Genomic DNA, 26,397 nt, shown 5'->3' with positions numbered 1-26,397 from the left:
ACTTTCTTTCTGAGCACAATGGGAGTGCTTCCCAAGAAACTTCCCCTTCGTTCCCCTCCGCTCTAGCCCTGAGCAATGGGACACCTTCCCTACAGCAGCAATAACTTATCCGGGAGGAAGATAGCCCAGGAAGCAGGGATCAACAGCAGCCAAACGGCGGGCAGGAAAGCGACACAACCGGGACTGCAGCACGGCTCCACACTGACAAATTCCTGTGGATGTAATTAGGAAGACACCCTGGCTAGCAGCGGAGATTAAAGCCCCGGGTTGTTGAGAGTCGTCCCCCCCTCCCCCTCTCCCATCTTACCCCACCACCCTGATGGCAAACCTACACCCCCTGCGTCCCCCCCTCTCGCCAGCCTGATGTCCGGAGCGAGATCCCGCTGAAGGGAGATTTCGGTGCGGGAAGCCTGGTCCTCCGGCCCCGAGCACCACTGCAGTGGCGGTGGCGGGGGCACAGGCGGAGAGGAGGGACGAGCCAAGGCAGCGCCGGAGCGGAGCCGCCGGCCGCTCCGCAGGCGCCCGCGGAGCGCCGCGCACCGCCGCTGTCCAGGGTGCTGACCGGAGCCGCCCGCCAGACGCTGTCCAGGGTGCTGACCGGAGCCGCCCGCCAGACGCTGTCCAGGGTGCTGACCGGAGCCCTGCCGGCCTTCCCCCTGCCCAGCCTGCCTCGGGAGGGGTGGCTCGCTTCCCCTACCCATTCTCCCCAAGTGCCGGGTTACTTTATTGGCCAACCCCACCGGCCCACCCCTCACGGAGTACAAAAAAAAAAAAAAACACACCACAGCGAGAGCTGGAAAAATGTGCAACGTCAACGCGCTCGGAGTCTACGTGTGGGAGACAATCGTTTTCTTCAGGTAAGGCTTGGCTTTACGGGAGGAGCGTGTGCGCACCGGGCACTGCCGGGCTCGACCGCCGTGCCCACCCCGAGCTCGGGGCACGGCCCCTAGGCACAGCCTCAGCCTTAGGACAGCGGCGTTCCGCCTTTCTCGAGCTGCCTTTTCGCCTCCTCTCGGTTCTCCGAGACTGGCTATCGCACAGCCCCGGGCTCGGGACTTTCCGCGGCTTTGGGAGTTACTCCGTTTAATTAGCACCGCAATCTCGCTAACCGCAGTGCTGAAAACACCGACCCCGGCTGGTTGCAAAGTGACAACTAGTGGCGGCTGGGAATGCTGCACTTGAATTTGCCCGGGTAAATATTCCTACCTCGCCCCCTCCCCATCCTCAAATTGCAGGTTAAGGTGAGTTCCGTGGGATGCTTTCACTGCTTAGCTATGTTATCTTGAGCAATCGTGGGACTCCTTTTCAAGGAGGGCTCACCCTATCTCCTCACCTTGCTATGTCTAAAGTCACTGAAAGCAAAGAAAGAACCTCCTTCCTTCCCAACTTTTTTCTTTCATGTTGTTTTCAACATCCATCCCTCCCCTTGCAGAATCTAAGTGAAAGCCAAAGGGGATGCGGGGAGCTTTTTGCAATTATATCCGTTATCACCTAGCTGTATTTCGTCTCTGCTTTAGATGTGTTCAGTTTCTCATTAAGGCTAAGGTAGGAGAAGAAACAGTTTTAGTCTTAAAGAATTGTTTCTGGTCCATCTCTCCTTGCAGTGCTTTTATTAAGTGGACAAAAAAATAATATTGGAAGGTAGAAGCTCTTCTGTATTTGCATGAATAATGCAGGTTGCTCTAGCAAGTGATACATGCCAGATACAAGCAATTGAGAAAAAACCTTCTTTCATGTCCTGAACTTGCTCATCAATCTTAGACTTCATTTCAGTTGCACAGCTCTTACTTCTGCATTTCTCTATTTTACCAAAGTCTCTTCTTAAAGTTTAATGTGAAAGAACAGACATTATTTACATATACATCACTGGTGTAATACTTACTATTTTATGAATCACAGTAGCAGACCTGCTAATACTGGCCAGACTTTTCTAGCTAGAGGTCTCTCTCCTTTTTGAACACTAACAGCTTTCCAGGCATAAAAATTGGGATATTCCCATTTTTTCTGTAATTCTACAGAAAATCAGACAGCAAGATTGTAATATGAACTCAAAGCATTTAATGTTTATCTGTTAGGCAAACCAGGAAAGAAGTTCTAGAAATAACTAAAATCGCCAATATCTGAAAAGCAATGCACAACACTCAGTACTTCAGAACCATCCTATTTAGTCACAAGTGTATAGCAGCACTGCACAATACAGTGGGGTGGACAACAGGAAGCATATGTATGTGCAAAAAAACTCTTTAGTTAGAGTGTTGAAGCACAGAGATTAAATAAAGAAGATTAAACAATACATAAATGCTCTGGAATATTATCCATAAATAAGCTAGAAGGCAAAAGGAAAATTAAAAAAAAAAAGCACATTTCCAGGCTTGAGTTTCCCATGGCCCTGGCATTAAAGCATCTGTCCGGCTCTCCTCTGGACTGCCTGAACAAGTGAAAATGATGCATACTTGTCTTGCTGATCCTGTTCTATGATGCACACTTATGCATCACACAACACATGTGAGCACTTACAGATTCTCAGCACATCAATTGAAGCCCTGGGCATTCAAAACATTAGTAAACCAGTCCCTTCATGTTTTAATGTAAATGTTTATACTGTTATAAATTGTATACATATGCATATATATACACATATGTGCTATATATGATTATTGCATATTGCATACAAAAGGTATTTCTGGAAGTCTAGTTTTCCTGAAATTAACAATTTCAGAAAATCTGAAAATGCTTTAATTCAATTACAGGGAGATGTTGAAACCAAATTGTTTTATATACTGCAATCATTTTCCAAACAAGAAGAAAATTCAGTAATTCCTGCTCAGAACTGACTCTAAGCAATGTTTTTCTTTTTTTTCCTCCCGCATTGTGTTATATGTTCAATTTGCTACAGGCCAAAAATCTACCAGCCTTTCTGGTCCAGGAATAGCTTTGCTATTTCAGTTTCAGTGAGAGAAGTTTATTCATTAACAGTCATTTATAAATTTAGTGTGCCAATTACTCCTGCACTCAGTCATACATAGTGTTTAAAAACCCACAAGCTGATAATCCAATAATCCGTGATAGAAGTATGCATTGCTTTAAATTACAGGGTGTACCACACTTAATTGTCAGCCTGTCAAAAATATTCTGGAAAGAGAATCCATTATATGTTAGCACATACACCACAAAAATAAAGAAAAATTCCAAGTCCTAAAGGAAAATTAGATACAGCCAATATAGGAAATAAGAGTAGATCTGTTGCTTAACAAAAATGTCCTTCATCAGCCTTTTAAAAAACAAGACCCTGTGGGAAAGAGTAACAGCTGGTGTGTGAATGCAAACATTATGGTATTGCCAATATGATATTTGTTTCTGTTGCAGTTGGGGTGTTTTAGAAGGAATTTGCGATAAGCGGCTTATTCTGACATGCCTTTCTTTATGGAAGAGCATTTCCCATTTTGCTACCTGCCTTCTCGGACTGCAGTCACTTAGCTGTGACTAAGACATTTACTGAGAACCTGGATAGAGGCAGGGATGGAAATTGGATTGGGGTGGGGGACAAAGAGTCTCCCGACAGACAGGCTACTTGACCAACCTTTCCTTACACATAGCTATGTAAGGCAAAATGTTATTTCTTGAAAATAAAAAATAGATTGGACAATGTTTATGCAGGGACTTCCAGATGTCCTGCTTATATCTGTGGAGACATATACAAACATTCTCCCAAAGTCTAACTACATACAATGCATGTTCATTCCCTGGTTCAGCTGTGAATTCCTTCATGCAGAACAAAAAGCTACCCCTACCCTGTGATGATCTTGCCTGGACTCTCTGTTTTACCATCACTTTTTAATAGCTGTAGTGGTCCAGAAACACCACTGCATAAGCCTAGTGGTAGGAATGCACCAAGTTAGGAGATAAGAGATAGCCTAGAACTGGCACCTTACCCAACTGGACACTGTCCTGTGAGGCTTTGAAGTCATTTGGGCCTGATCCTTGTCCTAATTGCATTTCTGCATATCAGGAATCAGTAGCATGACCTTCACTGAATCAAGATCTGAGTTGGCCCCTTCTGAACAGCAATCTGTCAGCTAGCAGGAGTGATTCAAGGCTACTGCTCCAAGCGATTCACAGGCTAAAAGTTGCTGCCAGCCTCAGACCCTTTTGGATTGCTCTAACTGGCATTTTTATATTCCCTTCTGCCAGTAACAGAGCTCTTCAATTCCAGTTTTTAAAACAATAAGAAGATGCCATTGTGAATATGATGCCTCTTAACTTTCTGGAAAGACAGGCACTTTTTTCCTAAAACAGTCTTGACAAGTATAGTAGGCGATTGGATTGCTGCTGATTTCGGCCTCTTGAAAATACAGCAAAATAAAAGGCAGGGGAAGGAAAAGGAGAGTAATGAGCATGTTATCTCCAAACCTTCTGCTATAGCTCTGCAGTGCTAGATAACATTACAGAGGTACCTGTGAATGAAGTGCTAACCAGAGGCTTCCAGAGCCACAAGCTAAGCAATGTAGCAGATATTCTCAGTAGTTAAAGAGTATTTTCCTCACACTAACTAAAATCTACTAGAAGTTGTGCCTCATGACCTGTTGTGCCTCTGCTGACTCTGTCAGCTCCTCCACAAAATAGAAATGATTTTGCAAAGGTTTGGACAAGATTGCTTTAAGGACACTCTTTAACTTCTTTGGTTTGCAACTTGTAATAGCCCCATTAGAGACCCTGATAAAACTGTTACATATTCAAGGTTTGAAAATGCAATGAGGTAGACAATTCTACCTAGAAACCCTTATAAATCATTCCAAAAAGTAAGAGTAATTTGGTGCCATCCCTGTAGAAGCCCGAAATGTTTGGGACCCTGCCTTCTACAGGGACTTTGTTACACCCTTCCAACCACCCATAACAATTCACTCGCATTCTAGGCAATGAAAACAAATCAACCTGAAGTGCGTAAAACATTTTCTAACACAGTCTAATCTTAAACTTCCTCTCTAAAGAGCTGCCTTGAATGACTGCAGACCTGCTCTTTGGATAGATCAGAACAAAAGAAAAGGTCTACAAATGCCTGGGCAAAAACCATTTCCCCCCCATTATGGGTGGGGGAAGGAGCAGAAAAACCACAGATAATCACCTTGCTTAACAAAAACATTGCAAAAAATGTTGCTGTTTCTCACATGCACTAATAAAATATCTTTCATCTCTGAGGCACTGCTGCTGTGCAGATTTTGGGTTATATAGACTGGCTGTCCAACTTGACTCCCACTGAACATTAACCTATACTGCAATAAGTCCCACTGGCAGAACACAGATTTACTGTTCAAATCCCTGAAGGGAGCTGCTTCTGGAAAGAGATCGATATGTGGAGGGAATGGTAGGATCCTGCCCTTGCATGTAATTACAGATACTTCCTTCAAGAACAAGAATTCAGGCATGGGAATTTGGTCTCCCCTTATTCCTCTTCTCCCATGAAGGAGGTGTCGGAGACCCTTATGTATGAAGCAAGTCAGCACCAAAGGACCCTCTGACTCTGTTTTAAGTGTCTCCAATTTAATAGCACAGACTAAAGGCTAAAAAGTTCATTCTGCTACTGACCAAGTGATTCAAGTCAAAAAGGAAAGCACTTGTATGCAATAGCACACTGGAGTTTCCCTGGTCTTGGGCAAACACTTTCCTTGTTGGCTTATGAAATTCATCTCACCAAATCCTCATGAGCTGACCTGGATAGAAAAGGATCCCAGCATCTGAATTAAGATGTTAATCAATGTCCAAAATTAAATTACTTTATTATCCCAGCACTAACCACTGATCATTTATCTGTGATAGAAAACCAGCAGAGAAGTCTGTTCTCATTTCATCTGAGCATGCAGGTTAAAAGGGCTCACCAAATTTCAGTATTGAGAAAAAGATGTCAGACCACCTAATGGATATAATTGCTATTTAGGTATTGATGAAAGACAAGGTTTTTAAAAATAAATCATGCTTTAAAAAAATCACAACATCCAAATCAAATCCACAACATTTAAGTATGTCAAATCATCTAAAACTACTAACAGAGTTTCACTTGCTCATTTTCTATAACCTGGAGCTTTTCTGAGAATCCCAGAGTGACTAGTGTTAAGACGACAGATAGGCTGATAATGCATTTTGACTTTTATCTGTTTTATTTGCCTGTATCGGCTCTCAGTGTTGTGGCACATTAAATCAGGGTTCCGTTATTTCCAGTAAATTATCCTTGTGCTGTCGTTACCTTGCATACTTTCATTTGACCTTTATCTATGAGCAAGAGCACAATGTTTTCTATTCTTATGAAGTACGGTTACACTTGTGCACCTCACACCTAAGAGAAATGGCTCATCATATTCTTTCACATGCTAAAATGTCATTCCAGCATACCCTTCTCTCCATGGTTTGATGCAATCGATTCCAAGCGCTTTTGATAATTTTGGTGTGGGGAAAAACAAAAACAAACAAAAAAAAACACACAAGAAAAACCCAAATTTGGGATAAATGAAGCAAAAAGGAGGGAGCGAGAGAAGCAGCACAAGGCACAAGAAGGATCACTAGCAGCCACGACCAGACAACTCAACACCAGGCTGTCTGGCTCCTGACTTGTAGACCTACTTGCACAGCCCAGAAAAGAGTCACTTTTGCATTGCAAAAAAATATTGCTAATTCAGCAGGTCAGTTCCCCTTAGAGGCAAAAGTAAAATAAAACAAAACAAAATTCACCTTTTCTTTGTTTCTCTCACCCTTCCCCCAAAGTATCCAAACAATTTACATTTGCACTTCCAAAGCCAGACAACAGAAACCTTTTCCCTCGAGGGGAGGTGGTTTGCATTGGTATTTCTCAGCCAGGATGATCGGTTGGTGCAAAATGATGTAGTCCCCTTAACCTCTTGGGAAACTGCTGATATGCCCTAGCTGATCTGGTCCTGGAGGTCTGCATGCTTTGATCCCACTGGTGCTACTCCTAAATCTCTCCTGATGCTTCAAGAGACTGATGCACAGAAACTGAAAAAATTAAAACCAAACAGAAATACAGCTTTTGTCCCCTCGGTAAGGCCAGAGCACAGAGAGGACCTGCAGAGAACTGAAATAGATAGAGACAGATGCACCCGTCATTTACAAGCACTGAGCACTCCCCATTATGCAGACAATTATTTCATCCATATAATGCACCATGGTAAGCTGCTGATCTGGGGACTGTACCACATCTGGCTGGTACATAGACACAGTTGGCATCCTGTAAATACATCTCTGTTGAATCTAAGTGCCAGCTGAGAAAAGCAGGAGAAATCTTAATTTACCAAACCCCACGAAATTTGGATTTTGAGAGGGAGGGGAAAACAAAAGAACACACTTTTGCACCTGCTTTCCTTTTGATTTCTCCCTCTTCACCCTTCCACTGTGGCTCATAGCCCGCTAGGAAAGAGAGGAAAAAAAAGACAAAAACCCCAAATGCCTTAGCAAACAGCCAGGGAACTCTCTTGTTTTTATCAGTGCCTCATTGCAGGGTGGGTGAAGAGGGAAAAAACTACCAAGAGGTGGCCAAGACAAGGAGTGTCACATGCATGGAACAGCTGGGCTTGCAGTGCAATCAATCATCGCACACATTGCCTTCAGACGAAAGCTGCTGACAGCAGCTACCCCCCCACGCCTGCCCTGCCAGCAATGCCTGCCCCTAGGACCACTTGCCCAGAATGCAGATCCTGTCTCCCAGCCCCAGCAGGGCTGGAGTAAACACACAAATCAATAAATAGCAACAGAAGTGGGATCAATGGCGGATCAGACCACTATCGCGTGCATCAGTTCATCAGCAAAATGCAGCTGAGCCAGGAATCGTGCAGAAAATCCAACAAAATTCATGACTTCTCACCTTTACCTGATTTCCTTTGAATTTTTTTTTCTTCTTATTTCAGATGATGCAAGTAAAAAGATGCTTTGTACAAAGCACAGGCCCCTCCTCCCCTCTTATGGAGGAGGTATAAAACCTGAAAGCATAGAAGGGTCAGCTGTTATCAGCACCCTTTAAAAAAATCCTTAGCTCCAGATGTCCCTGCTAGTGCCAAGAGCCCCTGTGCAAGATGGGTCGAGTCCCACACCACAGCAGGATCTGCACACCACCTGTATTACCACAGTTGGGAGTAGGGAAGCAAGATGCTCTGAATTCCTGGGTGAGGCAGCCTTTTCTTGTCTTGTAAGACCTGTGCAAAGACAGGCTGTGGACAACAAAAGTGACTTTTTGTGGGGTATCTTTACAATCTTGTCTCTTTGTTCACTCCCAGTCCTTTTACCTTCTGGAAGCACTGCTGAGCAGGGCAACAGTTCCTGGCATATCTACACATGCAGATTTTTTTTTTTTTCCTGCAGCAGAGCTCCCAAGATCTGATTTACAAACCAAAATGCGTGCATCCCACCTCTTCTACCACCCTGTGTGCCTGAGAATCGCAAGCATCCTCCAGCTTCCAGCCCCATCCATCACACCCTGACACAGAGCTATGGGCTTAGAAATCATCTCCCAGCAGCGTGGCTGACAAAGACCAAGCCTCATCAAACATAACCTGCTCTCCTGCACCAACGCAGGCCCTGCAGCACTATCAGGGTTGAAAAGATGTTGGCTTTTTTTTTTGTCAGGGAGATGAAAAAACCAAAGTCAGAGGGCAGCCGCAGTGGGGAGAAGAGCCCTTCTGGGCAGGGGACCCAGAGCTTAGCCATTCATTCCAGAAGTTACATTTCATTATAGCTCATGAATAAACTGATAAATTACACCAGGAATCACAGACAGCACAGAAGGAACGTTCATCTCCGAGCAGGGTATTTGCGTTGCAATGACAACTAATTCTATCAGAAAATATCAAAATGAGCGCTCTCATCATGCAACTCATTTTACACAGTACAACACACACACACTGGAGAGCCCCAGTTTTACTGTGGGACCCACAATTTTGTAGGGAGGTTATGCATGTTAGCTCAGGAGGCATTTCAAAGCAAAAAGTTTCGGAAGATAAAACCCACCACCACTCTGCAGTGCACGTTATATCTCTTTTAAAAGAACTCTATTCATACTACCTCTGATTTATCAAAAAAGAAAAAAGCAGTTACCATATTCTTATCAAACCTTAACAAGCAGCATAAATCCCTAAACTAAAACTAATTTTTAAAAAGCTGCCGTAGTAAGTTATTTGAACTGATGAAAACACGACTGATAGTGCGACTGCAGAGCTATAGATAGAAGAGCATCCACGATTTCTTGTAATTCTCTGACACTTGTCTGGTCTGTGATCTAAAACCTTCTGACGTCAATTGAGGTTCCCACCCCAGCTCTCCGTCCAAACGCTAAATCAAGAGCACATCAGTGAAGCGAATATTGTTACCTAGAATATGAAGCCTTGTCTTGTAAAGACATTTTCCCCCTTTATTTACTGCATTCAGGAAGGCTGTTTATGCATAACTTTAAATATCTGACTAGCCCCCCTGACTTTAAAGGGAATATTCAGTGTGCGTGAATCTAGACACTTGCTTTTGTCTTTGCAAGGATTTTTTTCCCTTTGTTTTTTCAATGAAAAATGCAATTATAACTTTTTTTAAATCCTTCGGTATATGCACGTGTAAGAGTCAATGCTGGTGTTTGCTGGATTTAGTTCACAAGTGATTAAAATCTGAGCATTGACTTGTGCTTTTCAGTTGTTAGAATTATGTTTTCAAACCTGTCTCAGTGGCTTAGGATCATACATCTCCAGAAAGTCTCTACTTGTGCTCCAAGAGCTGTAGACGCTTCTGGAAGAGGAATTAGTTGAGAATGTCACTAGAGAGAATGCCTGTGGCTCAAAACTGACTTTAACACACACTTTTCATTTAATATGCAATAAGCAAGAGTGACCACAGGACATATGAGAGTTTGAACAACAGTCCTTGTAAAAGCTGGGACCTTGCATGCAACTGAGCACTACTCCCATGCAATTTGTTGGTCTCCCTGTGCTCTTCCAATCTCAACTATATGCAACATGCAGATTTCTCCCTACCCACCCCCCAGCTGATTGTCTAGTCATTTATTATTTTCTTATTGCTCTGTCCAGGCAGCATCAGCAATTGTTCCAAGTGCTGGTGTCTTTCCATAGAGTTAATCAGTGTAATTGGGATGTTTTATAGTTCTGGACAGGGTGTTTTGCCATATGGCGGAGGAGCCATGGGCTGCAGAAACATGTCAGTGGAACGGAGAGACACCAGAATGCTGCAGTCTGAAGACGAGATTTTTCTCACTCCAGTAAAGTTGTTGCAGCTTTCCCTGGATGGGAATGATCACAGGGGGTTAATTCCCTGAGGCCCATGGAAAAGTGTCTCCCAGCTCCTCCCCTCCTGTGCAGCCATGGGGACCAGTGGTAAGGTGTTGTACAGGGCCTTTGAGGGTGTCTTGGAATCCTTTAGGTTAAAACTTTAACTGATTACATCCTGTAGCTACTGCAATGCAGTTACTTCTGGTGCAAAAGCTAAAATTGGTTTAAACAGCTCACAGCAGAGCACAACCATCCAAGACAGACACGGCAACATTTAACAAGCCTACTTTTTTTTTCCCATCGCCCTCCTCCTGCCATGAATAGGGATAAATAATAGCTTATAGCCCATTTCTTTGTCAGAGTGAAATCTTCTTCTCACAGGTTTTCAAACTCCATATTTCACCAGTCTCACCATACCCGGCTATTTTCCTATCCTGTCCCAACATCCAGGTCTGCTTTACACCTCTGTTGCACAAGCTCTCAGCTGAATTAAGAAAACAACCAAGTCCAAATTTCCTCCCCACCTCTGAGAATTAGCTTTGCAAATTCACCCCTGTAGCACACCCCACATCCATACTGCAGGGACTGTAATTACTAGCAGTTGAGCATGACCACATGGATCGCAATCAGTACTGTGCAACCAGCACATCTGTAAGACTCAGAGCTCCTGCTACTCTGCACCATGGCAGGCCAAAACCATAGCATCAGGGCTCTCTTCTCCCCACACACCTCTACTCTTTTATCCCATCCATCTCTACCACTATAGGCCAGGAATTCATACAACATGACAGAGAAAAACATGCAGACAATGAGTTTCATCCTTTTTAATTGAATTGCATATCAATATTGATTGTGCTATTCATTTTGATAGTAAATCTAATCATTAAAAGAAAAGTCTGCTTGCAATCTCTGCCAAGACTTCCCAGGCCAGCGTCTGGCAGCATTTCCCTCCAGATAACATGTTGACGTGCAGTCAGAAATAACAGTCTGGGTACAGAGTTTAGGGCTGCCCATTTTCCTTTTCACCAGGAAAAAAATCTCTCCTCTGTCCTTCCTCCCTCTCTCCAGCTGCTGAGGTCAAGATGGAGACAGGCAGCCCCAGCATCAGCTGTGGCCGAACACAGGCTGGGCTCTGCTGAGCTCCAGTCTCTGCTCAGGGGCTTCTGTGCCCAAGAGGCACCATCTCAGGGACCAGGGAGATAGTTTGGGAACAGCCAGGGGAGAGTTACCATGGGTAATGCTAGTTAATCATTGACAGCACGATGCCTTTCTGTGCCCAACCGTCTGGTGTCCTCTTTGCAATTATGCCGCTCAGAGCCTGCTGGAGTCAATAAAACTAAGCTCATCAATTCTCCTGTGTCCCCAAGACCTCACACTGTCCTAGCCTCATTTTGAAGGTAATGGGAGAAACAGTTATACTGGTCACCTCAGCCTGCCTCAAAGACCTGATGCGTATTCCTCTCCCCTGGGATGCCTACTTACAGAAAACATCACGTTTGAAGGACAAATGTGTGAGCCAGCTCACCTGAACACTACTCCCAACACATCCCTGCCAGGATTTCTGGCTTGCATTGCGTTTCAAAATAAACAAACCACTTCAGAAACCTTTGCTGAGCAGCACTGAACCAGGGTAAGTGATCAGCTATCTTCTATTCCCCCAACCTGCAGAGAGCCCAACCAGAGGAATAAACCCAGTGCTGTTCTTTTGAGCCACTGATGTTGCACCAGTTTACCTTCAGAGACCTGAGCCTTCCACAATTTGCAGGGAGATATTTCCTCTGCAAACACTTGTTTTGCAACAGTTTGTGTTTCTGCTGCCAGACATTTTTTACCCTCAGAATTAATGATTAACAATTAAATTATTTGACAGGGGAATAGAGGCCCCATGCTAATTAAATTCCTTCATCTCTCCTCTTCACAAAGAAAAAAATTGATATTTCTCAGTATCAGCATTCAACCAGAACAGGGCAGTTTGTGATGTTGGACTTAATTAGATGGACAATCATAGGCACAGCCAAAAAAAAAAAAGGCATAAAATTATTGCACAAGAGCCATACAAATGGGGGGAGGATGAGGAAACAGCCAACTGGGGAACTGGGAACCAAGTAAACTGATACGTCCAGACTGCAGAAGAGCCCCTTACTAAACTAAATAACTTTTTAAAAGAATATATCATCTGTTTAGCTGAAACAAAATAATACAGACAGAGCAAACAGTGCCTGTATAGGCCAGGTGAAACCGGTAATAGGTGTCCTGCAAAGCCCAACTGCTCTATTTTAAGGAATGCAATTCTGAGTAGCTGGGCTGTTCATCTCTGCCAGCTTTCACCTTCACATACCTGCTCGTGGGCTGGACTTCCTAGGGGTTTGGTGGCGTCTCCTTACATGCCAGCATTAATATCACAAAAGATCGTGCTAATTCATCAACCTTTGAATAGATCCTTTCCATTGTTGTTGCTGTGATGATTGCCTGATGGCACTTTCTCAGCCAGATCCACTAGGGATTACACCAGCATAAATAAGATAAGCCACTGTCTGCTATTAAAATGCACCAAGATGCTCTCGGCTCAGACAACATTCTTGCACCGATGCAAACTACATGCTCAGTGGTTTTGTTACATGTTTTGCCTCCTTTTGTTTATTCAGAGAAAAAATTTTCTCTTTGAACAACACAACAACCCACCCTAAGTTTCCATTTCTCTTCTATCATCAATAATTTTCAAATCACTTGGCAATTTCCTTCTCCCCATCTCTGCTGGGCCAGGAGATGAACAGTCCCATGGGACTTTCAAGGATGCTTCTGTAAGAATTGAGGGATGGAGAAAATCCCAGAAAGCTCCTAAGGCAGCACACACAGAACTGGTCAAGACAGACCTGGAAGATAGCAGAAGCCAATAGCTTTTTCAGGTGCTGTCGGAGCTAAACTGCTATAACAACGCCCAGTTGTCACAACCTGAGTGAACATTTCAGGGTTGTGTTAGATGCAATCCATCCCTCCAAAGTGTGTGCATGGGGGGGTCAGCCTCTGTAGCTCCCAGTGGTGTTTTCTACTACTACTTCTGAGGAGATCAGGGAGTAGACATCTGCCTCCTGTTGGAAAGGCTTTGCTCTTCCCTCATCCTCTGCTTTCTTGCCTTTTCTTCTTAAATGGGGGGGTGGGGGGGGTGGGGGGGGAGTTGTTACCAGCTCATTTTAGGAAAACATTCAGTAACCAAATAGAAACTGGAAGAAACTCAGAACTCATCATTCCTAGATCACCTGGGTAACACCGCGCAGCAGCCAAACAGAGCTTCTAAAACACACACCAGGAGGCATGAAACCACATCTGACAGTTTCAGCACATCCCCAAAGGTGCTCACAGAAACTGCTCATAGGGATGGGCATGAAGCTGCAGAAAGCAGCAGGGCTGTGACAGAGCAGTCCTCTCCCAGATGCTTGTGGGATTCATTTATCTAAACATATACTTCCATGTAGAAACTGAGCCCTTGAAATTAATTTACTTGCAACTTTGATGCAGAAAGAATCGGAAAATGGCACCCAAGAAATACCAGCAGACTCATTCATTTGGAAGTGGAGTGAACATATTCAGCGCAGGCTTTCACCCTGAATTTACAGGAAAGCTGAGCACCAGTTTCTGTGCTTTTTCACCTCATTTTTTTTTAAATGAATGCCAGGGGAATTGCAGTCTCTAATTATCTTTTTGCACTTAAAGCTTATTAGATTTGTATTGCCTCAACCCCCCCTACCCCCCACTTCTCCACTTCCATATACTTCTTCCAGTCTACAGTTAATGAGACGAAATCAGTGTATTGCACTATCTGGCATCTTGCTGCTGAAGTGGCAGGAGTCTTTGGTTACCAAAGTCATTTGCTGCTTAATTGAAATCTTCTCTCAACTCATTGCCATGCAGACACTCTATTGGAATGCAGTAGTTGAGCCCAGTATTGATCGTCCTCCCACTCCCAGCTTTTTTCTTCTGAGTTTGCAAATCAATTGCACCCTGTTGTATTCCTTCTACCAAAAAAGAAAAATAAATTTAAAAACATCACCCATTCCACAACCCCATTTACCCCTGAAACATACTGGTTTGGCTTTGCATAGTTTCTTGGAGCAGAGGCGGAGACAAGGCAAGAAATGGCACGTGGCTATAGTAAAATCTAGATCCATACCTTGTCAGATCACCTCCAAGCATGGGTGTGCATCAGCTAGTTCAGATAAGGTCCGGTGTGGGAGCAGATTGTGAATATATAAAGGGTGAACAAAATCCTAGTTTTAGACTCTCACTGGAAGTGATCTGGAATTTATCTCCCCTCTTTACTTCAGAAAGGAAACAATTTTTAACAGTTAAAAATCTAGTAATCAGAGAATGCTTATACAGTTGCAGCCTGCAATGAAGCCAGACTGCAGTTGTGAGTTTGCAGGATTGAAAACCAAGGCTTAGCAAGCCATCACTGCTAACACTAGAGAAGAAAGTCAAGGCAATATAGGTTACTACAGACTCCTGATTTTGAAATTATGGTACCCAAGCCCTTTTGAATCCCACCTATTTTTAAAGTCCCAGGGAACCTGGTGGTTCAAAATGCTCTTGACAAGATAACATTTGTTGTTTTGGAGTCTCAGCTCAAACTTGCATTGTATGAACAGGTCTTTGAGGGCAGGGTTGCATTAATGCCATGCATAGTAATCATCCCTAAATTCTTCCTGATAGATCTCGTGTCAGTACTTACCACTACTTTTCTGAATGATAGCAGGTTTGATTACTGCAAAGTTTCTTGATACAAGAAATGCAAAACTTCCCAAGGTGAGGTCCTCATGCTGAAAGAGGACTCCATGGTGTCATTTGAGAGGACACATGTAGCTAAATATCTTGTGCCTGTTGTGAACATTAGACGCTTAGACCTCTCAGCTGCTCTGCCACAGTGGCTTCTCACAGTTCCCACAGAGCCTTGGTACTTTTTAAAAGTCAGGAGTTTTGCAAAGGGTGAAGCAATGAGCCTCATTTCCTCCTGAGCAGCTTGCTTTGGCTTATTATACATTTGCATTGCAATACTGGCTGTAGGCATTAATCAGCATCAGCCATCTGAACCCACAGGCAGAGACAGCTCTTGCCCTAAGCACATTGCATGTCACCTATGTGGTTTGGGGTTTTTGCGCCAGTCTAGGCAATTTTACACCATACTTTCAGCCTGGCAACAGGTCTGTGTTCAAGCAGAAGCCACATAACCATAGGGAAGGAACCAAATAGTGTCTATTCCTATGTTGGAAATCAAACCTTCCTGCAAAGTTGAGAATGAGCACCTAGTACCAGGGGTCACTTGTTGCTGCGTAGATGGCAACAACAGAGACTTCGTAAGCCCAAATCATCACCCTGCAGATCTTGTAGACTGCCATAGGGTCAGAATGCACATTGCCAGCCTTAGATTTTCATCTTCTACAGATAAATTGGTAATTTCACTCTTTCTGCTCCAGAGGCCATACAGGTTCCCAAAAGCCTTCATTTCCTTTCATCCTCAACTCAACAGGAGTATCACTTCAGGATCACACTCCAGACACCTCCTCATCCACAGGCTGCGTTGCTGTATTGAACTCAGACCCCTGCATTGCAGGTACCAATAGCAAATGCTGGACTGACCAGCAAGCTGCAAGCAAAAATACATCCATCTCCTACCATCTCCAAGGCTCTGCAGGAGCTATACAATCACATGACGCTCATTTAAGCCTTGAATTCCAGATTGCTCTGATCCTACCCGCCTTCTGGAAAATTAGACTGTCAGAGTACCAAATATGCTCCTTGCTATTTGCCATGTAATTAAGCCGTAATTGCTGCCCAAGGCTAATCTCAGAGTGTATTTTACCTGTGGAGCTCAGTGCCAGAGTTCACATTTGTAATTTAGTGGCATGCCAAGGAGCTATACCTAAACTCACAAAAGGATTTTCTCCACTCATCATCTCTCTTCTACTTTGGTGGCAGCTGGGATTCTGTATTCAGAGATGTTTGGGCTGGGCAAACAAATTAGCAGAGACCAGCCTCATTAGGAATTCACATGGGTACCCATCCTGCCTCACAGCAGGAATGAGATGACGACTGCTCTGTTTCTGGACCCCAAACCCTCCCCAGCAGCATGGGATGTACACTAAAACACCCTCTTTCTTTCTACTCACACAGCCTGGCGGCCTCCAAAGAAGCTGAAGCAGCAGCACGATCTGCCCCCAAACCCATGTCTCCTTCCGATTTCTTGGATAAGTTGATGGGGCGAACTTCAGGATACGATGCCAGGATCAGGCCAAATTTTAAAGGTATGCAAAACCCCTGCTTTGTGGCTTTATTTCATTTTGGGACTGAAAACTGCATGCAATTCTCATGAATGCCTCCCTAACTGTATATGGAACATGAACAATCTTTAGGTTTATATGAAACATCTATGATAATGAGAGATTTGGCACATTGATCCCCTGTAGATGTCTGGAAAGGCATCCGACTTCCACTCAGAAGGGGAACAACCTTGTAACAACTTTACATGCAGGAAAAACTTCAATATAGGGATCGGGGAACCTGCCAAACCAAGCAGTGACTGGCAGGGAGCTGAACATCTTGCAGATTAGGAGAAAAACCTCAACTTTCCTTTCCCCTTAAGTCACTGCCGACAAGCACCTTCTAAGAGTAGGCAATGCTCCCCCCTTACACCCACTGAAGCCAAGAGGAGTCTCTCCCATCAGCTCCAGAGGAATTCAGCAAGATGCCAGGGGCAGCTCTGACCCACCACTGTCCCCCATAGTAAAGGGGCTTTTAGGCTAGTGCCCAACACAGCTCCAGTTCACACCCGATTTCCCCAGTTCACCCAATACTCACTGGCAGCCAAGCAGCATTGGCACAGGCCCTGGGAGAGGCAACAGAACCTCTTTCTTTGCTCCTCAAAACACCTTTTCTAACAAGGGTGGGGTTTGGGTTTGATTGGGGGTTTTTTTGTGGGGTTTTTTTTGTTTGTTTTCTTTTTAACTGAGCTCACTTTCCCAGAGCTATTTGCCCTTGAATCACACCCAGAGATAAAGTGGGACCTGCCCCTCTCAGCCACTGTTCAGCCCTCTTCAATGCTCATTTCATTCATTTCTTTTGTTTCCTACTACCAATTCCTCCTCCTCCCCCCAGAGAGTCACTGGCAATGCTATCATAGGACTCCCAGGACCCATTAATCTTGGTGACAGCACCTGCCATCCAGCTTCAAACAATAAGCTTTATACTGGGCTCTTAAACCCAAGTGTAGGTGGGAAGCTTATGTCTTGGTAACCAACTAGGCAACAGAGAACACTGCTGTTTTCATCCAAATCACAAAGAGTTAAAAAACCAGCCTGTAAACCTGCCTACCACTAAATTATGCACACACACAAAAGAAATTAAACTTTAATATTTAATGAAATGTATACATTATCTTCCTGCTGAAGGCAGCTGTATTGCATTTTTATTTGAGATAATTTAATTTCAGTTTTATTTCAATGAACTACACCTTCCCCACAGGGCAGTTTTGCTGGCTTAGCATCCCACACATAAATCAGGCTCCAATTTATATGGGAGGCATAGGAGGTGTTTTACAGAGCTTGGGGTTGTAGCTCTCAAAGCATGTCATTTAAATTAACTGCAGTAACTCATAAGGGCATTTTAATGGCTTAGATCTAAATGAAAATAATACCAAAGATCCGTATCAGATTGATTTTTGGGGAGGGGAAGATTAACAAAGAGAAGATTGCAGCTTTTCCATAAATGCTGTAAAATCTGAACTTAGTTGTGGATTCACATTCTGAGAACAAGGAAGAAGCATTTGGGCTTTGGTTCAAGTTGAGGATGAAACCATTAACTCGGGCAGGGACAGAGCTGAACCCAGCCAGTGTGGGACAAGGGCCTTCTCGCCCAGGCTGTACCCTTAACCCACCTCCTAGAAAACTATATTCCTTCACAGCTGCATCCCACTGCAGAGGTGGCACATTCCAGCAGCAGGCAGGGAAGTTTCTAGAGCCTCACACAAGCTAAAAAAAAACAATACAAAACCCTGCAGAGTGCTCACAGCTCCCCTTGGATGCAGTGTGAAGAGCACAACGCCTCAACAAGAGCTGGGCTGCCCCAAGGAGACAGTCTTCTTCACATGCACTGGGCCAAGCTCATCCCACACTCAGCTTCGCATCAGCACAGGATCAGGAAGAAGAGGGCCAAAATCTTCCATGCATGTCAGTCATGAGCACATGCAGTCATCCAGGAGGTCAGCTCAGTATTTTTTCTTACGCTGTGCCCTTTGGGACAGGACATGACATGCACATGGACCTTCTATATGGTTCATTCCTCCCCGCCTGTATTTCACCTTGCAGCAACTGCCAGTCTGCAGACATGGCCTTAACTGGCAAGCATCACTCCCCCAGTGAGGCTGAGCCATCAGGCAGTGTTTGAAATGCAGACACCATCCTTATCTCCATAAAAGATGGGGGAATAATCTAAAAATCCACACTCACCACTTCCACAGATCTCATTTTCCCAGAAGCATCAGTCACAAGGACGATACGAGATTAATCCCCTCAGTGTTCAAGGGGGACCTTGGTTCCTGGGGCAGTGTCCTCTGCTCTCTGCCCGGGCTGCCTTTCCCCACCACACACCAGGCAGCACCAGTAGCAGGTCCTTTGGGAGCCCCTAGAGCGGGGGGCCCTTTTGCTTCTCCCCTCCCCTTGTAAAGGCTCTACAGAAATCCTCTCATTATATATGGGCAAGGCACTGGTTTGCCAGGCACCAGATACAGCTCTGGTTCCAAAGTGTTTTCCAGCTTTTTGCGCTGGGCTGAACTGCAGCTCTTGGCATCTCCCTCAGTGCAAATACAACATTTCCACCTCAGATTTGCCAGGCAATATTGTGATCCACTTCCAGTCATACTGGTACCTTTGGGTACCAGTACCACGCAGACAGACCCTCATGCCCTCTAACAACAATGTTTTCATCCCTTAATCCTCACCTCTCTCCTTTGGTGGCCCCTTAACTTTTCTAATACAAGCAGGCAAAGCAAAGCTTTGGTCTGAAAGCAAATAAAGCCAAGGAGATGCATGGCCCAAAGTCTGTGAGGACCCTCTCAAAAACCGGACAGCCAGAGAATTTCTGCTGGCAGAACCCTGAAGTCTCCTATCCAGCTGTGAGTTTAGCAGACACCACCATTATCACATGGGGTACTTGTTCCTTTACCTAGCCTGATCCCTACAGCACTCTGCTGCACCGGCTCCATAGGAAACAAGCATATGGTCCTAGTTCAGAAACATTTAGATGCTTTAAATGAGTATTTTAAAAGTTTAGAGCTCTAAACAAGAGGGCCTGTCAGTAGTCTCTCAACTCTTTACTGAGATGCATTGCCATCATGTTCAGGGTAAGCTTGCCACCCATACAGCAGTGTCAAGATATCTAGAAAGCTGTCCTGCCTGGCTGTAATCTATTCTTTTTCATCAAAACAGTTCACAGAACAGATATATAAACACTATCCCAAATAGGGGAACAGAGGCAAAGCAAGAGTATTGTCTGATGTCAAACTGGCATCAGAACCACGACTAGACTAAGCTGGTTCTTCCAGACCATATTCCCATACTCACCCTGTTCCCACAATAGGTTTTAACACTACAGAGTGGAAATACTTTGTCTTATAAGCACACAGTGAACTGCTGTTCTGATCTGTATTTGTCATGCAGGCCCACCAGTGAATGTCAGCTGCAACATTTTCATCAACAGCTTTGGTTCGATTGCAGAAACGACTATGGTAAGTAAAAATCACAGCACAGCTGCTTAGCTACTGGCTCAGCCTCATTGCACTCCCAGCAAACGCAGCATCACCTTCCTCTTTAGTGTGACCAGAGGAAAATACTGTCTCCGTGTTCCCAAGTTTACCTAAGGGTTGCGTAAATTAATGGTCAACACACAAGACTCATACTGCATGTAATTGAAGATCTCACAGTCTCCATCTGCTTCTCTATGAAAACACTGTACAGGCAAAGTATAAGCATCAGAAAAGGAAACAAATAGTCTTTTCTGAAGACTTGCCTAAGGCTCCAAGCTCAGAGACAGTTGCAAATACTTTAAGTGCATATAAATTCAGCAGTTTGAATCAATGCTTTAAGTGAAGGGCAATCAGCTGAACTCAAATTCAGTCTGCACCAGATTTTGGATCCCCAAAAATTAAGATAATCACTAGATTATTATTTTCTTGGAGACATTTCTGATAGACAATGATTTTTAACCAAAAAAATCAAAACCAATATTTGCAACTTAAGGCTCACTTCAGACAAAATTAGTGAACATGGCTAAAGGCTCTATCTAATTGGCAAGACACTAGGAGCAGAGGATAATTGCGCCATCTGAAAACCATTAAAGATTTGTTGTGACATAATCAGTGAACAACAAAAGAAAACTCTGGAGGTACAGTGCCTTACCTCTGTGCTAATTAAAGCTAATCCAGAAATATGGAGTTTAATTAAGCTTTGGTAATTCTCTTTCTAGAAAGATGTTGAATAAAGAATGCAGGACTCCAGCTCCAGGTGTTTTGTGCATTGAGGCAGGATGTTATAGGCTTTATATATAGATCATGCTCCCTGATTTGAATAAGTTACTTGTCATGCACACCACTGTCAGAGGAGATCAACAGCTATATATCTGGGGTTATAAGTCTCTTCTGACACTACACCATTCTTCTGGAAATGTTTGGGGTTGGGAGCAGTTCAGTTCCAGTAGTAGAAAAAAGCTGTTACTCTGTCCAAGCACAAAGAAACACATGTCATAGTTGGATTGCAGAATTTGTCAGAGTTCATAGGTAATAACTGTATTCATGGATTCATTTATATATCAAGAAAAAAAGAACAAACTAGAACCAAAATACACATCTGTTCCTAATATACTACTTTGTTGGACACCTCCTTTGGTGTTACAGGCAATAAATACTCTGTTCCTACACAATCTAGCAGAGGTGATCCACCGACTGCAAGGGAGAGGGGCAGACCCACAAGGGATCCCTGTGCAGCATACAGAGGACATTAGAGTGACATGGGTTTTGGTATTTCTGTCCTACATTGCAAGATGCATTGGAGCAGTCATACAAAGACACCACAGGATCCTAATAAACAGGATGGTCCATAAAATTAGCATAGACTAGCATGAGGGAGAGATGCAGTTCACCTCCAAGACATGCTGCAGGGACTTGCTATCCTCTCCAGATGCCATACATTTCATAGTCTATCTTCCATAGAAAAAGTTCCCATGGGAAGCCAAGAACACCCTCTGGGCACACTGCTTTGTCTAGAAATACCCAAGCCAGCTCTGACAAGCTAGTCCAGATGTCAGGCTGACGCAGCATTGCGCACAACCTAATATAATGTGCTGCTTTGGGGACAGCGATTCTGCTTGTAAACACTGATGAGAACACGAGCAACACAGGTACTGAAGCATCTAAAACCAAGAGCCCAGCAAGTCAGAGCAGTCTTTGGGATTTGCTAACTTGGGATTTACTCTGCAGAGAAACCAGTCTCTCCTTGCTGTTTGAAGATGCAGCAGGTCAAACAGGCAGCGTCAGCTCCCCAACACAGTTTCTGATAAGGGCAGAAGGTCCTGTCATGAAGGGAATTTGAGACAGACCTGACTACTTTGAATTCAAACCAATGATCAAATATCTGGGGCAGTTGGAAAGTGTGGGTGGCAGAGAGGCAATTCAGTGTTTTACCATAAAGAAAGCAGTATTCTATCATCAACCCTTGGGACTGATGATGGTAACACTCCCCCAGTTGCTTTGCTGGCCAAAGAGGAAGAACAGCATTATGGTTTAAACCTCAGCCGTTAGGCCTGGCAAGGGAACCTGCGATTGGGAACACAGCCCTGTGAACCCAACAAGTGCTTCAAGAAGCAAGATACTATGAACTACAACAGCCAGACAAACGCAGACAGCCTCCTTCTGTCCCAAAGCATTACTGCAATAGTGCATCCAACAGCAAGGGATTGCAGAGGATGAATGCAAAACGCATCCACTTTATCTGCTTATTTTTATTAAAAACACCAAACAACCCCCAACCACAAGCTGTTAAATCCCTTTTTGCTCTTCAAAAGCATGAACACCTTCCCCCCAGCTATACCAGAGAAGGAAACCTATAGCAAAGCTACAAATTCTTCATTCAAAATGCAACAGAAGTCAAGCACCTAGGGAACAGGGTCTTGGTTTTCAGTGAATAAACTGCACCAGCTTTGGCTTTTCTTTGTAGCATAAGACAACTGGTAGGATTATCTGAGCATTTTATCTAACAAATCTCCTGCTACAACAACAAACTTGGAATTAAGCAATGCCCTTGATCTCTCTTCTAGTGGAAGCTGCAGTTTTATGGCTCTCTCACTGGCTTAGGCAGTTGGGAGCATTTTATATACAGTGAAGGCACATAGAGAAGGAGGAATTTTTTTATATTATCACCTAGAGGTGCTAGGAGCTGGATTCAATGCTCAAGATGACCCCTCCCAGTCTCACATTTTAAAAAGGACCCACACATAGGAAACAAGAGAGCACAAGAGAAAGCAAGCCACAAGACAGCCAGCACAGGCTCCCCTAGACACAGCATATATATGAGAATTTCTTTTTGCTGCTTTCATACCATAGTTATCCCATCTGAAATGATCAAACCAAATGCGACCTTCCAGCCAGCTGCAACACAGCCACAATTGGTCTCCCAGCATCACCTAAGGACAGGAGAAGCTGGAGGCTGCAACTGTCCAAATGTTAAATACTTGTTCAGAGATATCTGTATAAGATATTTCCAGTGAGATAACAAACCATCCTCAAAACAGACTAAGCAATTCACTCCAGCCTCACAAGCCACAGTGCAGCAGATAGCAAATATGACTGATGAAGCGTGTGGGTCACACATTTAATACTGGGCCCACTCACCCCAAGGTCTGCAAAAGACTAAGTATCAACCCACAAAGCCTGTAGCAAAGGTTTTGAGCTCAATTTTCTGCAGTCAGTCATTCTTAAAACCAACCATCAGTCCCACAGAGATGATAAGCATATAACAAGTCACACAACACAAAATGAAAAGGTTTTCACAACATCTCACAGTCTGCTGCAGTTTCAACATCATACCTGCAGTGTTTTGGCTATCTATGTGGTTGGAATTTGTTGGTTTTTTTTTTCTTCTCCATTCAGTGCAAAGACAAAAACAACAACAACAAAAAAACCCACAAAACAAAAAACCCAAAACAAACAAACAAACGCCAAAAAAAACCCAAAAACATGAAATGAGACCATGCAACTCAAATACAAGGACACAAAAAATCCCCCACAAGCTGAAGAACAAGACCTCACTAGTAAACTTGAAATTTAGCTACAGCCCACCCCCCAGCAGCTCCATCCTTAGCCCAGGAGATATAATTCCCCCTCTTTTTGGAGGGAAACCCAGAAAAACTTTCTGCTTCAGGTTCCAGCACAAAAAACTCACAGCTATTAAGCACCAGGGTACTGCTCCTACCCCTCACCACACACCTACCTTCCTCAAACAACAGACCTCCTCCTCAGTAGCACCTCCATCACAACTGCTACTCACAACACCTCCTCCCCTTAGCCCAGCTGTGGTTTTCACACCAGGCTTCAAATTGGTTACTTGGCTACAGCTGTGGCAGGGTAACGAGGTCCCTTATTAACCCTTCCAAGGTCTGCTCCAGGTGTGTTTATTTTTTTGCAATCGGTTTGTTGTTTTGCTCCTTTGCAGGGCAAGTAGCCTTAAAAATGTTTGTTCATTCCCTTCCTAGAGAATGAACTCAATGCTAATAAAGCCCCTTGTGCTTTGCTGTCCAGGTGGCATAACAGAATCACCTCCTGAGGGAGGTCAGTCTCTACCCTGTTTTTTCCATCAGCAAAATGTAAATTTATCAAAGTGAAGTCTCTCACCAAAACTGTTCAGTGCAGAGGCTGGTCTGACAGAACCCCTGAGTAAGGATCTGAAACCAACTGAGTTTTCTGAGAGTCTCCATCCCTTGTTCACAGCACTACCTCCAGCCTGCCGTTGCTTTCATCAGCTCACTTGTCATCAGGTGCTAAGACTGCGGTATCTTGGGAAGGAAAGGTCTCGAATGATCTTCCGTTTCCTTGGCTCCTTGAGAGGTCACTAAGCAGAATTTCATTCCAGCATTATCAAATTGAACTAGTTTGATCACTTCAGTTATTTTCTTCCTGCCCTGTGTCATTTCACCCTTGGGAGTAAAATGCCTTTGTGCCAAATTGCAAAGCTCCTGAATGCCTTCACAACACAGAGTTGCCGCTCTCTTCTCCCAGGCCAGCCAGAGGAGCAGGCTGCACAAGATAATCAATGCCTGGATGTGATTGGCACACAAATGAAGAACTCAAGTGATAAGAAGGATATGGAGAAAGAGATTTTTTTTGCTGAGTTTGCAGCCCCAGTAAAACCTTTTTTTTTTTTTTTTTTTGCTTGAAAGTTCGTATCAGAAATTGGTCCATTCTGCCCATCGTTTAGGAATAACTTTGGGCTTCTTAGTGATGATAATTAAGATCTCATACAACGGCATCCAGGTGAAACACTGCATATCTCCAAGTAACCGATGAATGAGTGTTGTTTGACTCATCATCTCTCAGCTTGACTGCAATGCCTGGGTGCAAAGCTTTCAACACATAGGATCTTTTAGCTGGTACAGAATACTGTAACCCTTATCTTAGTCTATGTCACAGCTACAGATACACCCCATTTGCTCTCCATGCCTTGTGCTAGCTCCTCAGGCAGTGTTACGTCCAGTTTGCAGTCACAGTGCTTGTTTTTATATTTATGTTCAAATAAGCCTGGACACAACAAATCTAAAAGGCTGCTCAGCACCTTCAATACTACAGTGCAATGTAGCTGTCCGTCATGAGGGGAAAGGCATCTCGGAGGAAACAACCCTTCTCAGTGGCCAGGCCAGGACCGCAGAATAAACCCACTGAGAAGGAAGATCTTCATAAACACAAACACACACACATAAGTAAAATACTAATGCCATAAAATGGCAAACCCAGAGAATTGCATTCAGTGCATGTAATCTATTTCTTTGCCCTTACCTTTTTTATATCACAACATAAATTCTCAGTTGTCCATATTCCAAAACAAAAAATATCCACTGCAAACACTTGCCTCCAAAGGAGGAGCACAAGGAGTAGCACGCACCAGAGTTACTCAGCACACTGCTGAACATCCCCTGGACGCAGGCAGTGCAGTCTCTCACACCACACATTCACAGCATGGCCCTAGACTGTTCCCATGTAGGACATGAGTACAGGACACTTGGTCTCTGGAGATGAGTTAGGAGGGGCCTTCTCACAGCCATCTACTGTGAGAAGTTAATTTTCATTTGGCCCACAAGCACATGATTACAATCCCTCATCATGGTGACGAAGACTATGGCAGTCATTCTGTCTATGGCCTCTTATGCCTGCTGTGGTGGTAATGTAGACCACGCTACACGTCTCTTCTCACCCTTTCCTTTTGGCAAGTTTTGCAGCTGAAGTAGTGAATTTGCTCCAGCAAAAAAGCTTATCCACAGCAACACAGGCTGTTGTAGGGAGATTGGCTCCATTTCCCCCCCCCCTTCCAACACTCCATCAGGCTGAGAACACTTCTGGGCAGCTACCACTGAAGTTTCTTCCAAACATGAGTTTAATTCGTGTTGTACATGACATAAGCCCCCAACTGGAGCTGACCTGCTAGCATCCAGCTTATTTGTAGCTGAATAAGCAAAACAACCTTTTACTGTCTACCTATTAGGTCAGTGACATTGATTTCCCCTGACTGCAATGGCTGCAGATCTTTACACGCAGAAAAGGGAGAACTGAAAGTATACAAGTTGTTCAGGGAGCTGGTGCGTGCCATGGGAAGCGGAGATTCAGGGCTGCTCTCCTTTTTCAGGTTTGCGTGATTGGCTAGTCCTGAGCTAAGACCCTGGTTCCTAGCTGTCCACAGCTATTCACATTTTCTCAAGACACATTACACAGGGTCGACAGAGGTGAATAATTAAGTCAGAGGGACCCACTAGGTCTTGTGAAGGTGGCATTCGGAGTATCAGCAGAAGGAGAGAGTGTTGCAACTCTTTTTCATGTTCAGAAGTCTGT

General features: G+C 44.1%; 1 protein-coding gene across 1 annotated transcript in view; it reads left to right on the top strand.

Moving 5' to 3' along the window:
- Positions 1-801: 801 nt before the first annotated feature.
- GLRA1 (glycine receptor, alpha 1) overlaps positions 802-26,397 on the top strand; it is a 37,654-nt gene continuing 12,058 nt past the window's right edge. The window contains exons 1-3 of the mRNA XM_010578961.1: positions 802-857; positions 16,431-16,561; positions 19,970-20,037. Of these exons, the coding sequence (XP_010577263.1) occupies positions 802-857; positions 16,431-16,561; positions 19,970-20,037 (255 nt within the window). The remainder of the gene's footprint in view (positions 858-16,430; positions 16,562-19,969; positions 20,038-26,397) is intronic.

This window comes from Haliaeetus leucocephalus, unplaced genomic scaffold (genome assembly GCF_000737465.1).
Source record: "Haliaeetus leucocephalus isolate CR32 unplaced genomic scaffold, Haliaeetus_leucocephalus-4.0 Scaffold656, whole genome shotgun sequence".
Classification (NCBI taxonomy): Eukaryota; Metazoa; Chordata; class Aves; order Accipitriformes; family Accipitridae; genus Haliaeetus; species Haliaeetus leucocephalus.
This window is presented reverse-complemented; position numbering and strand designations above follow the sequence as displayed.